We start from the raw sequence: 17,778 nt of genomic DNA on the forward strand, positions 1-17,778 counted from the left end.
TCAGAAAATATAAAGAACAATTATAAGTCAAAAAGAAGACAAACTATATAAGTAATAAATAAGCAAGCTCCTTGAACAGGTAAGTCTTCAATCATACATGTGCCAATTTCCTGCCTTTATTTTCTTGAATGGTCACTCTAGGATAAGCAACCTTTCTTTTGTATTTTTTAAGAGAGAGAATGAATTGGTATGCCAGGGTCTCCAGCCACTGCAATAGAACCCCAAACAGTGCGCCACCTTGTGCGCATGTGTGACCTTGCACGCTTTAGTCACCTTGTTAAGCAACCTTTGTTCAGGAAGTCTGATTAACATAAAATTGTTCTGTTCCTTAGAATCAGTCACCTGGTCATTCCTTACTGTAACAGGAAATTCATCTGAGATTCTTGACTCAAAAACATCTTTTATACTGAGACTAGTCAAGTTCTCTTTTCTGAATTTAACGCAGTCAGATCTTAATATAATCATTTTATGAAACCAATCTTGAAATATTAGTAAATTATATCAAAAAATGGCATAAAAAAGCTTTGATTTTATTTTTCCTTGAACTTCAGATGCTAATGTGAATATTATAATGTAGTTTTCTTGGCTTGGAAATTTTTGGTGAAATTTTGGGTGAAAGTAGTAGAATTCTGATATAACCTACATAAAAGTTAATAATTCATATTCCTGACAATAAGGATACTTAGATATCTATAAATTTAATCAAACATTTAAAATCATCATCATGAATATGAAGCACTTTTAATTTAAAAAAATCACCCAAATAACACCTTCACAAATTAGTAAGTAGAACTCAAATGCTGACTGCCGGCACTTCTGTCTTATGTGAATTTAAAATGAGAAAATTTTGGTTCACAGAAGAGAAAATGCCAGCCAAATAATGAGACATCTGAATAAGTATGAAAGGATTTCAAAATGACATGAAAATGAAAGTCATATGCAAAAGCTAAAGTGAATTTTACCAAATAAATTAATACAGAATATGGAAAGAGCTAAGAATAGGCAAGGATAGTAAATAGTGTAAGGAAGGTTATTAGTACTAAAGAATACAAAAGATTAACACTTGATCAGATGAAGAACTTATCAACATTACTATTTACTTTCCCACCCAACAAATCTCTAACTTCCAGGAAATTTCAGCTTTGTGAAAGACCACAGAAGACCAATGCACAACCTTTAAAAATATACAGCTGAAAATATACTTGGGGGTGGGTCCCACATGGAGACTTCTTAAACCAAATTCAACTTACCTTAGTTTTCAGTTTACTTCTTTCTCCCTAGGATAGTTTTTTCTACATCTCAGGTAAATTGAGTAATATCTAAGTTATTAAAAGGGTGGCCTTCACCAAGGCTCTGGGAATTTAGGGAAAGAAGGGGCAGAAAGATTCCAAGAGCCACAGGGTGGGAGGGAATACCCACAAGCATCACCCCCCCACACCTCAATGACTACTGCTTTCACAACTCATAACCAACAACCGTATGGTGAATACCAGCAATCCCACTGAGGAGGGTCCTCAGTTGAATGGGGGGCAGGGAGGAAAGGAAATGATGGTACCAATACAAAGTTTCCACATAATAAAAAGTTATAAAAAATAAAAAAGTACAATAAAAGGTAGCCTGAATATATTAGCATCAGTGTGATTGTACATGTAATTAGATGGACATAATTAATTCTATAGATATGGATTTACTGTCTACCACAGTTGCAATGAATTCACTTTCTTAACTTTGTTCTACTTGGGTCCAAACAATCCTTGTGCCTTACTTATATCAGTCCCCAAAGGGGAGTCCATGGTCCTCTATGTAGGAATAGATAGATGTCTAACCCAATGGACACTTGTGAGTTGTTATCTTACATGATATAATATACATCCTTGTTCCTAATAGACTCTCCTTAACTCCTATGGCTTATTCTGTTTGGCTTATTTTATGTAGAAACTTCTTTAGGCTTCTTGTATCCCCAGCAAAATATGGTAACTATTTTTGGCTACTGATATTCAAGTTCTACTTTTCCCACCCTGGGTATTTCTTGACTTCCTCGATTATAGCATTGTTGATGGTACCTATCTGTATGTCTGACTGAACTCTCCTGTTTCCTTCGTATCTCTAACTAGATACTTCAAGTACAGGCTGATCTTTACCAGAATGAATTTCTCTTCCCATGATTCCTACCTTTGTGTGTGTGTGTGTGTGTGTGTGTGTGCGTGCGCGCGCGCACGCGTGTGTGTGCATGCATGCGTGTGTGTAGTGTATGTGCATATGTAGGCAAGAGGTTGACATGGGTGTCTTCCTCTACCACTTTATTTACTGAAGAAAGGACTCTCAGTTGAACCCAGAGCTCACCAATTTAGCTAGACTAGCTAGGCAGCTTGCCCTGGAAACTGCCTCTACCTCTCTAGCCCTGGGATTCTAGGTGGTTACCATGCACACCAAGCATTTATATAGGTGCTAAGGACCCAAATTCAAATCCTCACATTAGCATGACTTTATCCACTGAGATAACTCCCGGGACCACAACATTTCCTATCCTTACTCTCCTTCTCTCCTGTCATGGCCTTTCAGCTGTGCATCTAACACAAATGAAACACTTGACATGCTTTTTCTACCTGGGTGCCCCACTAGACTGAGAGAGTAAGATCTGATTGATATACTGCATAATATTTACTAGAGTTCCTTATGCAAAAATTCAGTAAGTTGTACCTTACTTGTACTATCCTGAATTTACACTTTCAGTTTTCCCAAATACAATAAATGTAAATACAATCTATTATTCCTATTTCTCAGTAGTTTCTGTTTTGTCTCTTTTTCTAATTTCTCTTCTCCCTGTATCCTAAGGTAATCATTGCCTTATTCATTCAAATAATCAAATACATACTTGTCAAAACCTACTAATGCAAGGTAATACACAAGGTTCTGAGGTTATTTAGTCCATGAGAAAGTTATGACACCAATAGGAATAGAAATATAAACAAGTAATGGTAAAACAATGTGATAAACATCCCAAATATATGAACACAGGACACTGTAAATGAAAGCTAAGACATTTAAGTGTGTTCTCTTTCTGCCTTTAGTTTATCATTTTCTCTATCATCTATCCATCTAATTATTTTTAAATTTTTTATTTATTTGTTTGAGAGCGACAGACACAGAGAGAAAGACAGAGGAAGAGAGAGAGAGAATGGGCGCGCCAGGGCTTCCAGCCTCTGCAAACGAACTCCAGACGCGTGCGCCCCCTTGTGCATCTGGCTAACGTGGAACCTGGGGAACCGAGCCTCGAACCGGGGTCCTTAGGCTTCACAGGCAAGTGCTTAACCGCTAAGCCATCTCTCCAGCCCAGTCCATCTAATTTTTAAATAATTAAGTTAGTAACAGCTGTATGTGATATAAAATACCAAGCTTATGAAAGAATATGTAATTGAGAAATAAGCCTTCTCCCCACATTGTAGTGCCAGCCAAACAGTTTATCTACCAAAAGGTAAATTCTAATTTCCAGTGGATAATTGCAGATATATTTAATTCATACACAAACGTAAGTACATATTACATGGTCTTAGTCTCCTTTGTATTGCATGTATGTGCAAGGATGCATGCATGTTCATGTAGTCTGGTACCTATGTGTGCATGCATTTAGAAGCCAGAGAACAATTTCATTCTCAGGAAAACCATCTACCACCTTTACACAGGGTATCTCATTTGCTGGCAGCTCACCGATTAGACTAAACTAGATCCAGGGGATCCTCCTATTTCTCCCTCTCCAGCTCTGGGATTATAAGCATGTCATAACGCTGTACACTGTCACATTGGTACTGGGGATCAAATTGAGGCTTTCAAGTTTATGAGACAAACACTTTACTGGCAGCTATCTTCCCAGCCTTGGTTTTAGTTTCTTGTAGCACAATGGTAGCACATTCCACACCTGCCCATCTTGTTCATACTGCAATGTCACAGTGACCGTGTTTATTCATGTGCCATTCTGTGATACAACTCTATGTTCATGGGATACATACCTTTAAGTAAAATAGTTGAGTTCAAAAATAAACACATTTTTAATTTTGACAGATACTAACATGGATGCTCATGAATTTCACCTCCATCTCCCAAAGTACAATTGCATCCTTTATGGGATGGCTCCCAAATCTGTATGCCCTTGCTCTCTCTCTGATTCCACACATATTTATGTAGAATGTTAGGAAAAGCCTTTGCAAACTCAAATTTATAGTCTTACCCTCCAAAAGTTCTTCCTAACTTTTTTCCCCAGATTTCAGCCAAAAATAATGTTTGGCTCTTCCTTCAATGTTTCTACCCACATTCAATTAATTATTTATCTCCTTGAGATACCAATTCTATGCCATACCAATTGTCCTGTGCTCACCTATCAGTGACTATACTCACATCATCCTCTCAGCTTGAAATATCAAAGAGCCTACCTTTAATGCAATAAGCACTCTCTATTATGAAATTATTTAGACTTGGGTCTTAGACATTCCAATTCATAATATTAGAAGAGAATTATAAGAGAAATTAATAGGTTTCTTCACAGCATGGATAATGTCCTAACACCTTTAGATAAATGGGCACTGCCTCAGCAAGCAAAGTTATGTTCACCAAATAAGTGAATTAAGTTTTCAAATAAAGTAATTTGTACATATCAGATAATTTTTTAAGAAAAATATTCTACAGTAGACATTTATTTACTTGGAAAAACAAAAATATTTCAACATCTATTAGATAAAAGCCTCTACTGAAAGTACATAAAACTTTATAAAGCAAAATATTCCCATTAACTATTCCTATACATTTTCCCTGACACTGAATTAATTCAAAAACAGGGAGAGGGGCTAGAGAGATGGCTTAGTGGTTAAGCGCTTGCCTGTGAAGCCTAAGGACCCCAGTTTGAGGCTCCATTCCCCAGGACCCAAGTTAACCAGATGCACAAAGGGGCACACACATCTGGAGTTCATTTGCAGTGGCTGGAGGCCCTGGCGTGCCCATTCTCTCTCGCTGTCTCTCTCTCTCTCTGCCTCTTTCTGTCTGTTGCTCTCAAATAAATAAATAAAAATAAATTAAAAAAAAAAACAGGGAGAGGACGAATGAGGAATAAAGGAAATGTACTAGTAAAGTGACTGAATTTCTCTTCAAGACTACAAGACCCATTCAATCTCTGATTAAAGATTGTCTGGGTCCCCCTGGCCTGCCATGTACAAGAATCCAAAGCCCAGCCACAGTGTGCCGCCTATGGAATATGCTCATCTGAGTTTAAGAAGGTCAAATAACTTACATAAGTTCCACAAGATATTTATGTGAGGAAAAATTTTGTAAAACAACAAATCTTATACCCCTGGGTTTCAAAATTTAATATTACCATAATTTTGATAATCATGTTAAAGCATTTTTCAAAAAAGATAACAAAAATATCATTATGCTTTCCAATATATAAATGCAGTTATATAAAAATAACACTTCATTCAGCTCTCATATATACAACAATGAAAAGATCTATACAAATTGCTACCACGCAGAGACCCACTGTAACTCATAATAGAAGTAATGTTTTTAAATAATAAAAATACTCCATGCAAATGCTAGATTTACTTCTTGACTCACCTCTCCCCCATTAACATATTCCATCACAAAACACAAACGGTCTTTTGTCTGGAAGGAATATTTCAAGGACTTGAAATGAAAAAGAAAAAACATTATATTATAATCCTATATTCTTAAAAGTATAATGGTACCAAAAATAGTAGATATTAAAAATAGTAAGCATAAAGGATAAAATAACCTGTTATTGTTCTTAAGAATATTTTTAATTCTTAAGAGGATTTCAAAGGGAATATGAAATAATTCTTTTCAGATCAGAAATACTTATTGTTGGGGAAAATTAAAATTATAAAGTGAACAGTAATTGTTATGAGCACTTTTCAATCTGCTGTGCCACCTATTTGAAATGGAACGGGTATTCAAAAGTTCTTATCTATATGACGTCAAAAAATATAGTCTACAAATTATTCTAGTGGAAGTTCCTCCCAACAGTTAGCATTATTATTTTCAAGATTTTAATATAGTTTACTTTTTGCATACTAGGGATAAAACATGACCCACACAAATTGTTAGTTTGTGTAATTCTACATGTAATAAAAAGGTACAGTGCACAATAAACATGAACTGGAGTAACCTAGTCCAATATCTAGTGATAAATGAATATGTCCAATCCTAAAACTTTAATCAGGTTCCATTTTTGAAAGTCTATACGCTATTTTCAATAATATACTTCCTTGGAATCAAGAACATAAAGAATCTTTATAAATGACTCCTTATAATATGTATGTACGTATGTATGTATGTATGTGTGTGTGTGTATATACATACATACATACATACATACATATATATATGTGAATGAACAGGGCTAAATAATTTCAGTTTCTAAGTATGCGAATCCCCCTTTTCCCCTCTCTCTCCCTCCCTTCTTTTTCTCACTTTCTCTGATGTATGTATCCGCTTTCTCTCTTCTCTGTCCTCCTTCTCTCTCTCCCCCATGACAATAAAGTATTAAATTTTAAAAACCAGTTTGGGGCTGGAGGGATGGCTTAGTGGTTAAGGCATTTGCCTGTAAAGCCAAAGGACCCAAGTTCAATTCCCTAGGACCCATGTTAGTCAGATGCACAGGAGGGTGTACACATCTGGAGTTCATTTGCAGTGGCTGGAGGCGCTGGTGTGGCCATTCTCTTTCTCTCTGTGCCCCCCTCTCTCTCTCCCCTTCCTGCTCCCTCTTCCTCTGTCAAATAAATAAATAATCAGTTTGGTATAAAACAAGTTATATGTATTATGTTGAAATTTATACTTTGTCTAATAAAAAAACTAGCAGGAATTAGCCTATTTTAACATAGTATTCTTTTACTTCTTGATCTATATCTAAAGAAGTCTCATGTCCATGAAATATATTCATTTAAGATTTCTATATTTCATAACTGAAGATAATAATACTACCTGGTCATGTAACTACTTATCTGAATCTAATAAGCAAAAGAAACATGAAAATTGCACTTCTGGGTATCTTGTTTTGTGTTTTGGGTGTGTGCTTCTGAGACAGGCTCTACAGTATAGACCACACTTGCTTGAAACTCATGAGCAGTCCAGGCTGGCCTTGAACAAGAAAAAAATCTTTCTGGTTCAGCTTCTTAAGTTTTAGGCTTATAGGCATGTGCCAACACACCTAGCTACACATAATATTTTTTTTAATGCCACACATAATCTATTTGTCAGTTATTTTTTTAAGTTTTCTTAAAGAAGATCAATGGGAAGAATAAAAGGGTTTAAAAATATTATAGAAATAATGGGAGGGATTTTATATGTATATTAACTAGAAGTTAATATATACTTTCAACAATTTCATAGAAATTTGACTTACTTGGCTTATCTTGCCATAAAGAAAACGGTATATGTAAAGAAATGTTATTTCAAACACCATTTTTATAATTTCAGTTCAATAACAAAATTCATTATAATAAAAATGCTGTAGCAGCTGTTGTCCAGACACTTACTGTTAAAAATGGATGCCTAGTGTTCTTCAGCACTCTGCTTTCTGTCAATGTGTGTGCCACTTCATCCTAAAAAGGAAAAAGTAAGCTATTAATATACACTGTGAGCATTAAAGATATAAAAGTGCTACCCTTTATACAAAACCTGAAGACATTACATGAGAATATAGACAGGATTTTAATGCACAATGGTATACATCTACTACTACTCAACTTCTTCTCTACTATCCCAGTAAAACCTAGTTCAGATGGTCAGAAGGTATAAAGTTACATAAACTAACTCATAGTTAATCAAAATATATCAATAATATAAAAATGAACAATCAAAATTATAGTAGAGAAAAATAAATAGCAAACATTTCCTCTCAAAGAAAATGAATAACTTAGCAGCAAAGAGTTTAGCATGCATTAGACACTATTTCCATATTTACGACAAAATTTTCAGCGAAGAAACTGTAAGATCCCTATGTCTCCCACATGAAAAAAATAACAGTAATTATAAAAGACCTACAGTGGCAGGAGTGATGGCTTAGTGGTCAAGGTGCTTGCCTACAAAGTCTAAGAGCCCAGGTTCAATTCACCAGAATCCACATAAGCCAGATGCACATGGTGGGCATGAGTCTGGAATCTGTTTGCAGGGGCTAGAGGCCCTGCCATACCCATTTTCTCTCCCCTCCCTGGGCCCCGCTCTCTCTAGGAAATAAATAACTAAAAGTTAATAATGAAAAATAAATTATTAAAAAAACCTACAATATATACATTTTACTTCTAAGTTAAACATTTTAGAAATAAGTTATTGTAGTTTTAAGTATGTTATTTAAAAACAAAGGTCTTGCCACTTCTTAGTGTAGGTAATTACTTTATTTATTATTCATATTGACGTGTTTATGTGTGTGTGCATAGGCACATAGGCAGCCAGTGTCTCTTGTTGCTCTCTTGTTTTTGTTGCTGCAACCAAATACATAACTGTCAGTGGCTAAAGAATTGAACTATAGGCTGGGAGGCTTTGTAAGCAAGTACCTATAAGTACTGAGACCTCTCTCAAGGCCCTGGTAATAATTTTAAAGTGAAGGTATATTTTAAATAAAAATAGACCAAACAATATATATTTTGCTATCTTGTTTATAAATCTCATCTTGACACCAAAAGTAAACCAGGAGAGATTTTCTTTAACATATGGGGAACTGAAAAGATGTTTCATATTTCAAAAGTAGTACCATCTTAAAAAAAGAAAAGAAATGGAAAATAACTACTTTGAAAAATGAAATTCTTTTCTTCACTTCTGGAAGATTCTAAGCAAAGCAAATCAAAATTAGATTATAAAGACAGCCATGGAGAGTAACATATCAAGGTACTAAATTATATTTTTTATTTTTACAAATGTGACCTTAGTTATAACTAGAAAATAAATGAGAAATAGAGTGATCAAAGAAGTTAAGATTCTAAAGCCAAGAGAGTGTTACTAATTATGTCTGAACAAAAAGTAAACTGAATTAACAATGCACTGTTTAAAACCAGTCAAGCCATGCACAAACATGAAACCGCTAAACTTTTATTTACTTTGTAAGAGCCAGACTTAAATGCTCAAACAATTTGAAAGTCACTGTCATACACTATTATCCCTAAATCAACTACAACAACATATTAGTACAAAATAAACCAAAAGGCTGGGGAGATGACCCAGTGGCTAAACATACTTGTTTTCGAAGCCTGATATCCAGAGTCCAATTTCCCCAATACCCACGTAAAACTGGATGCACAAAGTGGCACATGCATTTGGAGTTCATTTGTGATGGCAAGAGGCCCTGGTGCACCCATGCTTCATGCTCATGTTCGTTCTCTTTCTATCTCTGTCTCCCTCCTCCCTTCTTTCTTTCAGTCTTTCCCTCTCTTGTTCTCTGTCTCTCTCATAAATAATCAAAATATTTTTAAAAAATAAACAAGAATAAGTAATGATACAGGGATTTACAGATTTCTATACCCATTAGTGCTGGTTAGCATATGGCAGATACTTAATGTTTGCTGAACTGAGCAGCATAGGAATAAATGCTAATATGTCACATTTGTAGGAGCTCATTCATTCAGCATTCATCATTTACTCACTCATTACTTCAACAAATATGCCAAAAAAAATCTAGCTACTGTGCTACACACTAGAAATAAGGCCTTGAACACAACAGACAAAATTCTTGCTCTCATGGAACATTCATTAGTGATCAGTGTTCAAAAAACAACAAAAAGCCAAGAGGTTTATCTGGCTACTGAGCATCATACAATAAAGTATATAAATAAGCATTATGCAAGTAAACAAAACCAAATCCACTCATCAAAAAATCTTACTGTGAACTTACTAAATATTAATGGCTCATAGCTTTCTAGTGAAGAAGGTAAGTAAAGAACAAACCAAATAAATAGATTAATTATCAGGAGTGGAGTTTACACACAATTGTAAATGTAGTAGAGTAGGAAAAACAATACTTTGTAAGAATTTAAACTAGGTAATATGGTATGGGAGGAGGGAATGTTGGCTGCCACACTGTGATTTCATTTAGAAAGTTTAATGGTCTTTCTATTAGGAGTGTAAAAACAGGAGGGAACTATTAAAAGGGCTTTAAAATAGTCTAAGATAAACAAGATGGCTTAGAACAATACTGGTAAGAGAGTGGGAAAAATGGGCCAATTCAGAGGTATTTTTTGTTTTGTTTTGCTTTGTTTTTTGGAGGTAGGGTCTCACTCTAGCCCAGGCTGACCTGGAATTCACTATGTAGTCTCAGGGTAGCCTCAAACTCATGGCACTCCTACCTCTATCTCCTGAGTGCTGTGATTAAATGTGTGTGCCACCAAGCCTGGCAGGAATATTTTTTGATATTTAAAAGTAACATCAATAATCTAAAATTACATGGCCCCGCCATGTGACTGAACCAAATAAAAGATGTCTTTATATGCAGTGAAAAAAGAGACTTAAGATAGGAGAAAACATTTATCTGATATGGACTGTGGTGTTAAGTAACTTGAGTCAATGAAGAGAAAGGCTATGAATCAGTGGTTTAGAATCAGACGAGATATTCTGGTGCTTTAGAAAATGTTTCTGTGAAGTATTTCATTCTATTTTAGTTAAGCAAGCCAATCGCAGACATAATTTTTCTAAATCATTTAGTAAATTTCATTAGAGAAGACGTTTCCCATAAATTCTGCCATCAATCTGACCACATGGAAGGAGCCAAGCAAAGTACAAAGAGAAAAACTAAAACATCTCATTGCTACAAGAGCACAACTGGAACCAATAAGATATATACAACTTTCATATATTAATTTACATTTCCTAACATTTTATCTGATCAGATTAAAATTTTTCCCACTAATGCAAATTTAATGGTACTATGTTTTACATAGTAATTAGTTTCTTCTAGAAAGGTATGGTATGCACAGCTAAAAGTAAACACAGATGCCAATAACTTTTAAGTACAGTTAAAAGCAACGTTCAAAACAAGAAGTTAAAAATTACAGTGGTAGGGGCTAGAGAGATGGCTCAGTGGTTAAAGTGCTTGCTTATAAAGCCTAATGGCCTGGTCTCAGTTCCCAGTATCCATATAAAGCCAGACACACAGAGTAGCATATCCATCTGGAGTTCATTTGCAGTGGCATGCCCATACTTTCTCTCTGTATCTGCCTCTTCCCCCCCCCAAAAAATAAAAAAAAATTTAAAAAAACAGTGATCAAACATAATGGCTAAAGCAATGCAATGCTTTTTAAGAAAATTTACTTACTAATAATGACTATAAATGAGGATTTCTAGAAATGCTTGGGTTTACAACACAGTAATAGTATATTTATAAAGATGCTGTTGAAAAACATATTTATTTCGTTATATATTTAAGAGAGACAGAAAAGGACAGAAAGAATGAGTATGGGCGCACCAAGGCCTCTTTCCACTACAAATGAACTCCAGACACATTTGCTTTTATATGGCTGCTAGGGAATTGAACGCATTCCATCAAATTTTGCAAGAAAGCACCTTTAACTGTTGAGCTACCTCTCCAGCCTAAAAAATACAGATTTTCATGTAGTCCATGGTTAAAGACTAACTAAATAATGAATTTTAATTAATTTCTTCCATAGCAAGCTTTGGAGAAATGGGATTTTATTTCCCGAGAGCATGAAACAGAAGAGTCCTCCCTCTGTATTGTTTCTCCAAACTCCTCCAGTATATCACTCACTCTCTACTATACATAGCCTAAAATGCTCCCTTCATTTGCTTCACTTATGTTTGGTGTGAGCTGGGTTTCTACCAAAGGTATATTCTCCTTTCATCAATTTAGAATTTATTATTCCTATATGCATATGAGTAAACTAGAGTCCACAGAACTTCAGTTATTCAAACAGGAGTGAAAATATCAGTAGTAATTCACATCTAAGTCCAGTCATTTCCATTTCACATAACTGCCTCCCACTGTGAAATAGTTCAGAAGCTATTTAACTAGCTGGCCTTGAACTTACAGCATTACTCCTATCTCTGCCTCCACAGTGCTGGGATTAAAGGTGGGTGCCACCATGCCCAGAGGGAACACTTGTTTTTAATTAAAATGCAATAACTGCCAGTGATTACCACTTACTTGTTCATTTGTCTCCACAGCCATGTGTTAGCAATCTATACCAGGTAGTTTGCTTGTTTTTTGAGAAACCATATGTATTAAGTTCTAAATTTTGGATCTAGCCTCACCATCATGAAAATGAGCAATGGATCAGATCTCATGTAGTATCTCTCCTCCCTCTATATGCTTGACTGACTTCTTACTGTTCTTTAAATTTGATTCTTTAGATTTTTTTTCTACTTTTTTGTATTAGTTATATACACAGTGTGTATGCAGCTATGTTGGTACCATCGTTAGCGTCCTCCCTGTCCTCCCCCCTCTGAAGGGACCCTCCTTGTTGGGAGAATGTGGGTCATGCATTGTGAGGGTAGCCACCAGTTATGGGGAAGAGGCAATGTCTCTGTGCATAATGTCCCACACATAGCTCTAACAATCTTTCTGGCCCCTCCCGCAAACTTCCCAGAGCCATGTTGGGTTTGTTTTAGGTCTCCTTCAGTGATGAGATCTTGGGAGCCTCTGTGTCTCTGGATATCTGGTTTGGTAGGAGTTGAGGGTTCTCTGTGTCTATCTCCTTCACCCTTGTGCTGGTACCAGGTTCACCAAGAAAGCAGCACTCTTGCTCATTTACCCAATTACTCTTGGTTTTAGCTGGGGCCCTAGTGAGGTGCAATGGGCTGATTCTCTCCTCAGATTCTGTGTCCATCTTTCCTTCCCTGGGAGGTGAGGCATGGTTAGGCAGACAGCATCTTGACCAGAAGTCCTGTTTCTCTTCTTTAGATTTTTTTAACCTTCTTGGAGATGAAAACAGACTTGTTATGTTATCTATAAGCACTATGACCCACTTTTCAAGTACTACATTTGATACTTTATTCTTTTTTGCATGTATACTACGTGGAGTGTGTGTGCATGCATGTAAGCACGTGCATACACATGCAATTGTGTACACAAATGCACCCACAATGCATGGAGACCAGAGGAGAATGGAGGATGTCCTTCTTCTACTGCTCATCTATACATCTTTAAGGAGTCTCTCTAGGAGCAGACAGCTGTGGTTTTCATGAGCCCTAGCAATTCTCTGGTCTCTACTATTCACAAGATTAAGAGTAAAGATATGCTTGATCATGCCCAGATATTTGTGGGTCCAGGGAAGAGATCTCAAGTAGTTTTGGCCTCTTTGGTCTTCATGCTTGTGGCAAGTGCTCTTACCTTGTACCCGATCTCCCCAGCCTGGATACTTTATTTCTGATGCTCTTCTTGCAAATATTACTCAGATGGATAATGCCATGACCTCCTGTGACTGCCATTAAAATCTAATCAGTCAGTCCTTCCCAGTGATGTGCTACTTTGCACTGTCCTTCACAATATGTCCTCTTTCCTTCTGTGCCTTCTTTCGCAGTGCTGAGATGAATTAATCTCTGACCTCTCACCTTATGACTATATAATAAAATGCACAAATACATGAAAACATATTTTGCACCATTATAATTTTCTTCCATTTTAGTTGAATCTTCTGAGGTTCCTTTCACAAACCCTTCTAGGCATAAAGGAAGCCTACAAAAGATTTCTCATAAAAGTACCAAATTTGATATCCAAAATGTGATTTCCAATCTTCCCTTAAAACATTTGTTTCTTTCACATTCATCTCTATTGCAGTAAACTGCAAAGGCACCCTTTTAATTGCTAAGGCCAAACACCTTGCCAAGACCTTTGAGTCCTACCTTTCTCGCATAACCCAGAGTCTGATAATCTCATACCTCCCCACAGCTACTGCCAAGGTACAAGCCACTATCATCAATTATCTGGATTACTGCAATTAACTCCTAGCAAGTTCCCTACTCCTAACACATACTCTATATTCAACATAGCAGACAAAGTGATAATAGTAAGATGAAAAGTAGATCATATTACTACACTACTTATAAATTTTACTCAGAGTAAAAACAGTATCTCTAAGTACCTAAACAATCCTACACCATTCTTGCTTTGCATCAGTCATACAAAACTATTGGCCGTGTGAAGATCATGCCAAGTATGTTCCTTCCTCAGAGCTTTCTCAATCACTACTATACCTATTTAGAGTACTTTTTCTCTAAAATGCTTCAGACTTGCTTCCTCACCTCTTCCAAGGCCCTCCAGGATCATGCAATCTAAAGAAGGAAGGTCACAAGAAGACTACCATTATTACCCCTTATCCTTATTCATTGAGTTTCTTGTTGGAGGAAGGAGGGGTAGCCTTTTATGAGACAGATCTTGCCAATCTACAGCTCAAGTTGGCATGATACGTACTATATAGCCCAGACTGGCCCTGAACTCCCTATGACCCTCCTGCCTCAACCTCCCAAGAGCTGAGGTTACAGGTGTAAGCTGCTATGACCACCTTCACTGAGTTTCTTAATTACTATTTTACTTACTCAGTGTTGTTGTTGTTGTGTTGTTGTTGTTGTTTCACGGTAGGGTCTCACTCTAGCTCAGGCTGACCCGGAATTCACTATGTAGTCTAGGGTGGCCCTGAAGTCACCCAACAATCTACATACCTCTGCCTCCCCAGTGCTGGGATTAAAGGCATGTGCCACCATGCCCGGCTTATTTACTCAATTTTTATGTGTAGAAGTGCTGGTTCTTTTTTTTTTTAAATTTTTATTAACATTTTCCATGATTATAAAATATATCCCATGGTAATTCCCTCCCTCCCCACCCCCACACTTTCCCATTTGAAATTCCATTCTCCATCATATTACCTCCCCATTACAATCATTGTAATTACATATATACAATATCAACCTATTAAGTATCCTCCTCCCTTCCTTTCTATACCCTTTATGTCTCCTTTTTAACTTACTGGCCTCTGCTACTAAGTATTTTCATTCTCATGCAGAAGCCCAGTCATCTGTAGCTAGGATCCACATATGAGAGAGAACATGTGGTGCTTGGCTTTCTGGGTCTGGGTTACCTCACTTAGTATAATACTTTCCAGGTCCATCCATTTTTCTGCAAATTTCATAACTTCATTTTTCTTTACCGCTGAGTAGAACTCCATTGTATAAATGTGCCACATCTTCATTATCCACTCATCTGTTGAGGGACATCTAGGCTGGTTCCATTTCCCAGCTATTATAAATTGAGCAGCAATAAACATGGTTGAGCATGTACTTCTAAGGAAATGTGATGAGTCTTTTGGATATATGCCTAGGAGTGCTATAGCTGGGTCATATGGTAGATCAATCTCTAGCTGTTTTAGGAACCTCCACACTGTTTTCCACAATGGCTGGACCAGATTGCATTCCCACCAGCAGTGCAGAAGGGTTCCTTTTTTTCCACATCCCCGCCAACATTTATGATCATTTGTTTTCATGATGGTGGCCAATCTGACAGGAGTGAGATGGAATCTCAATGTAGTTTTAATCTGCATTTCCCTGATGACTAGTGACGTAGAACATTTTTTTAGATGCTTATATGCCATTCGTATTTCTTCCTTTGAGAAGTCTCTATTTAGCTCCATAGCCCATTTTTTGATTGGCTTGTTTGATTCCTTATTATTTAACGTTTTGAGTTCTTTGTATTGGTTCTTTTGAAAGGAGGAAACCTGGGGCAAAGTCATGGTCTGTGTGAGATCAAGGCATGGAAGTCTCTGTAAAGATGAACCATGGGTTTCAGTGGAGAACTCAGAATGCTGGAGATGGCAGTACTAAGGTAGAGCTGCCAAGGAGAGCTGCTGGTTTGGGAAGCAAGCAAACCAGCTGGATGGGTGGAACTGCCCAAGCCTTTTAGAGCCTAGATTTCATTCATAATGCTGGACATGAAGCTTCAGGATTTGCTATTTCCCTGCTGATTTTTGGACTTACATTGGTCCCATCTTTCCATGATAAGCCCCATCTCTCCTTTTCTGAATGGGATTGTATACTCTGTGTCATTATATGTTGGAAGTATATAAATTGTGTTTTGATTTATACAGAGCTCACAGTTAAGAGATTGTCTTGAATCTTAACTGAGACTTTGGACTTTTAAATAATATTGGGACTGATGGAGGCTATGGGACCTTTTCAAGTTGGACTGGGTGTAACTGCACATGAATATATAGGGCCAGGGATGGAATGTGGTGGCTTGAATGGTATGTCCCCCACAGGCTCATGTGTTTTGAATACTTGGTTTCCAGATTGTTGCAGTTTGAAAAAGTTATAATGCTTTAGGAGGTGGAGACTTGATGGAGAAGGTATGTCACTGGGAGGTTTATTAGTCTAGCCCCACTGTGTTCAATTCAGAACTCTCTGTATACTACCTCCCTACTGCTGCTAGGTGAAGATGTAAGCCAGCTTCTTGCTCATGCCATGCTTTCCCAACCATAATGAAACTTCCCCTCAAAATAAATTAATCAGGGTTCTTTAGAGCAACAAAACTGATAGAATGAGTACATGCTATAAAGGAGATTCACTGGACTAACTTACAGGGTACAAGCTGGGCAGTTCAACAACAGCTGTTTGTAGATTTGAGGAACCTGGTAGCTCCTAAGTACACAAGGCTGGATGTCTCAGCAGTCTTAATCTGGCACTGAGGGCCAGGAGGGGTCCCTGGAGAACCATGATGGCAAGCAGATGAAACCCAACTGCAATGTCCATGAAGGATAACCAAAAGTAAGGTAGTAGATGCACACTTGAGTGAGTAGCAAGGTCAGTCAGGCCAAAGGCACTGTATTCTCTCAGTGCTTCTTTTATATGTAATCTATCATCAGAAGGGCTGCCTACACCTTCGCCTTCCTTACTCAGTTAATCCCTTCTGGAAACAACCCCAGAGACCTACCCAAGAAACACGTCTCTTTCTGGATTCATAATCTGACAACAGAAATTCATAAATGTAGACTCATACTCATGAAGAGAATGAAGTTCTCTGTTTAAAAGATTCCTCTACTTTTCTAGAGGAAGAGGGATGAGAAAAAATGATATTAAATTCCCCACATCATCTTAACTTCCTTCTCTCCTACCTTATGCAGTGGCTTTTGGACCACAGATGTGACTATGGCTGCTAGGGCAAGGATGACCCCTAAGTAGGAAAAATGTAACAATATTAAATCATTATGATGCCAGAATTCCTAGTGCCTAATGCGATAGGTTGTGCCTTCACTGCATCTAGCAAAAGAGAGGCTGACACAGAATACAATTATACTGTCTACTGATAAAGATAGCAACCTAATTCTAGAAGTATGCCTATTTCAATCTGCAACTCATTTCCTAGAATGAGAACAAGTGGATAAGGGTGGAAGACCTAGTAGCCTGTCACTGCTGCAGGCTCTCTGAATCAAGATATCCTTTCAAAGGTAAAACAGGACTATTTGGGGGCATATCTAACTGAATTAGCCTCCTGGGGCTACTTATCAAATTACTACCAAAATAGCAGGTGAAAAAAGACAAGCAACAGCAAAAATGCTCTCACAATTCTGGACAGGCAGGGCTGATTTTCATCCAGAGTTCTGAAAGCAGAATCCATTCTATTCCTTTCTCTTAGCTTTTGTTAATCAGCAGTCCTTAACAGTCCTTGTCTTAAAACAATGTCAACCTAATTTTTGCACTTGTTTTCTACTTCTTCACTGGCAATAATACCCAAAGCCTCAAGATGCATCCTAGGCAAGGGCTCTGTAACTGAACTACCTCCCC

At 37.1% G+C, this 17,778-nt stretch overlaps 1 protein-coding gene across 5 annotated transcripts in view; it reads right to left on the bottom strand.

Annotated features, from left to right (window-relative positions):
- Window positions 1-17,778, bottom strand: part of Akt3 (AKT serine/threonine kinase 3) — a 286,122-nt gene that overhangs the window by 74,156 nt on the left and 194,188 nt on the right. For all 5 annotated transcript variants that reach the window (XM_045151039.1, XM_045151059.1, XM_045151030.1 and 2 more), the window contains 2 exons: window positions 7,545-7,610; window positions 5,605-5,673 (listed from right to left, as the gene is read on the bottom strand). In XM_045151039.1, the coding sequence (XP_045006974.1) occupies window positions 5,605-5,673; window positions 7,545-7,610 (135 nt within the window). The remainder of the gene's footprint in view (window positions 1-5,604; window positions 5,674-7,544; window positions 7,611-17,778) is intronic.

This window comes from Jaculus jaculus, chromosome 1 (assembly GCF_020740685.1).
Source record: "Jaculus jaculus isolate mJacJac1 chromosome 1, mJacJac1.mat.Y.cur, whole genome shotgun sequence".
In the NCBI taxonomy this organism is placed as follows: domain Eukaryota; kingdom Metazoa; phylum Chordata; class Mammalia; order Rodentia; family Dipodidae; genus Jaculus; species Jaculus jaculus.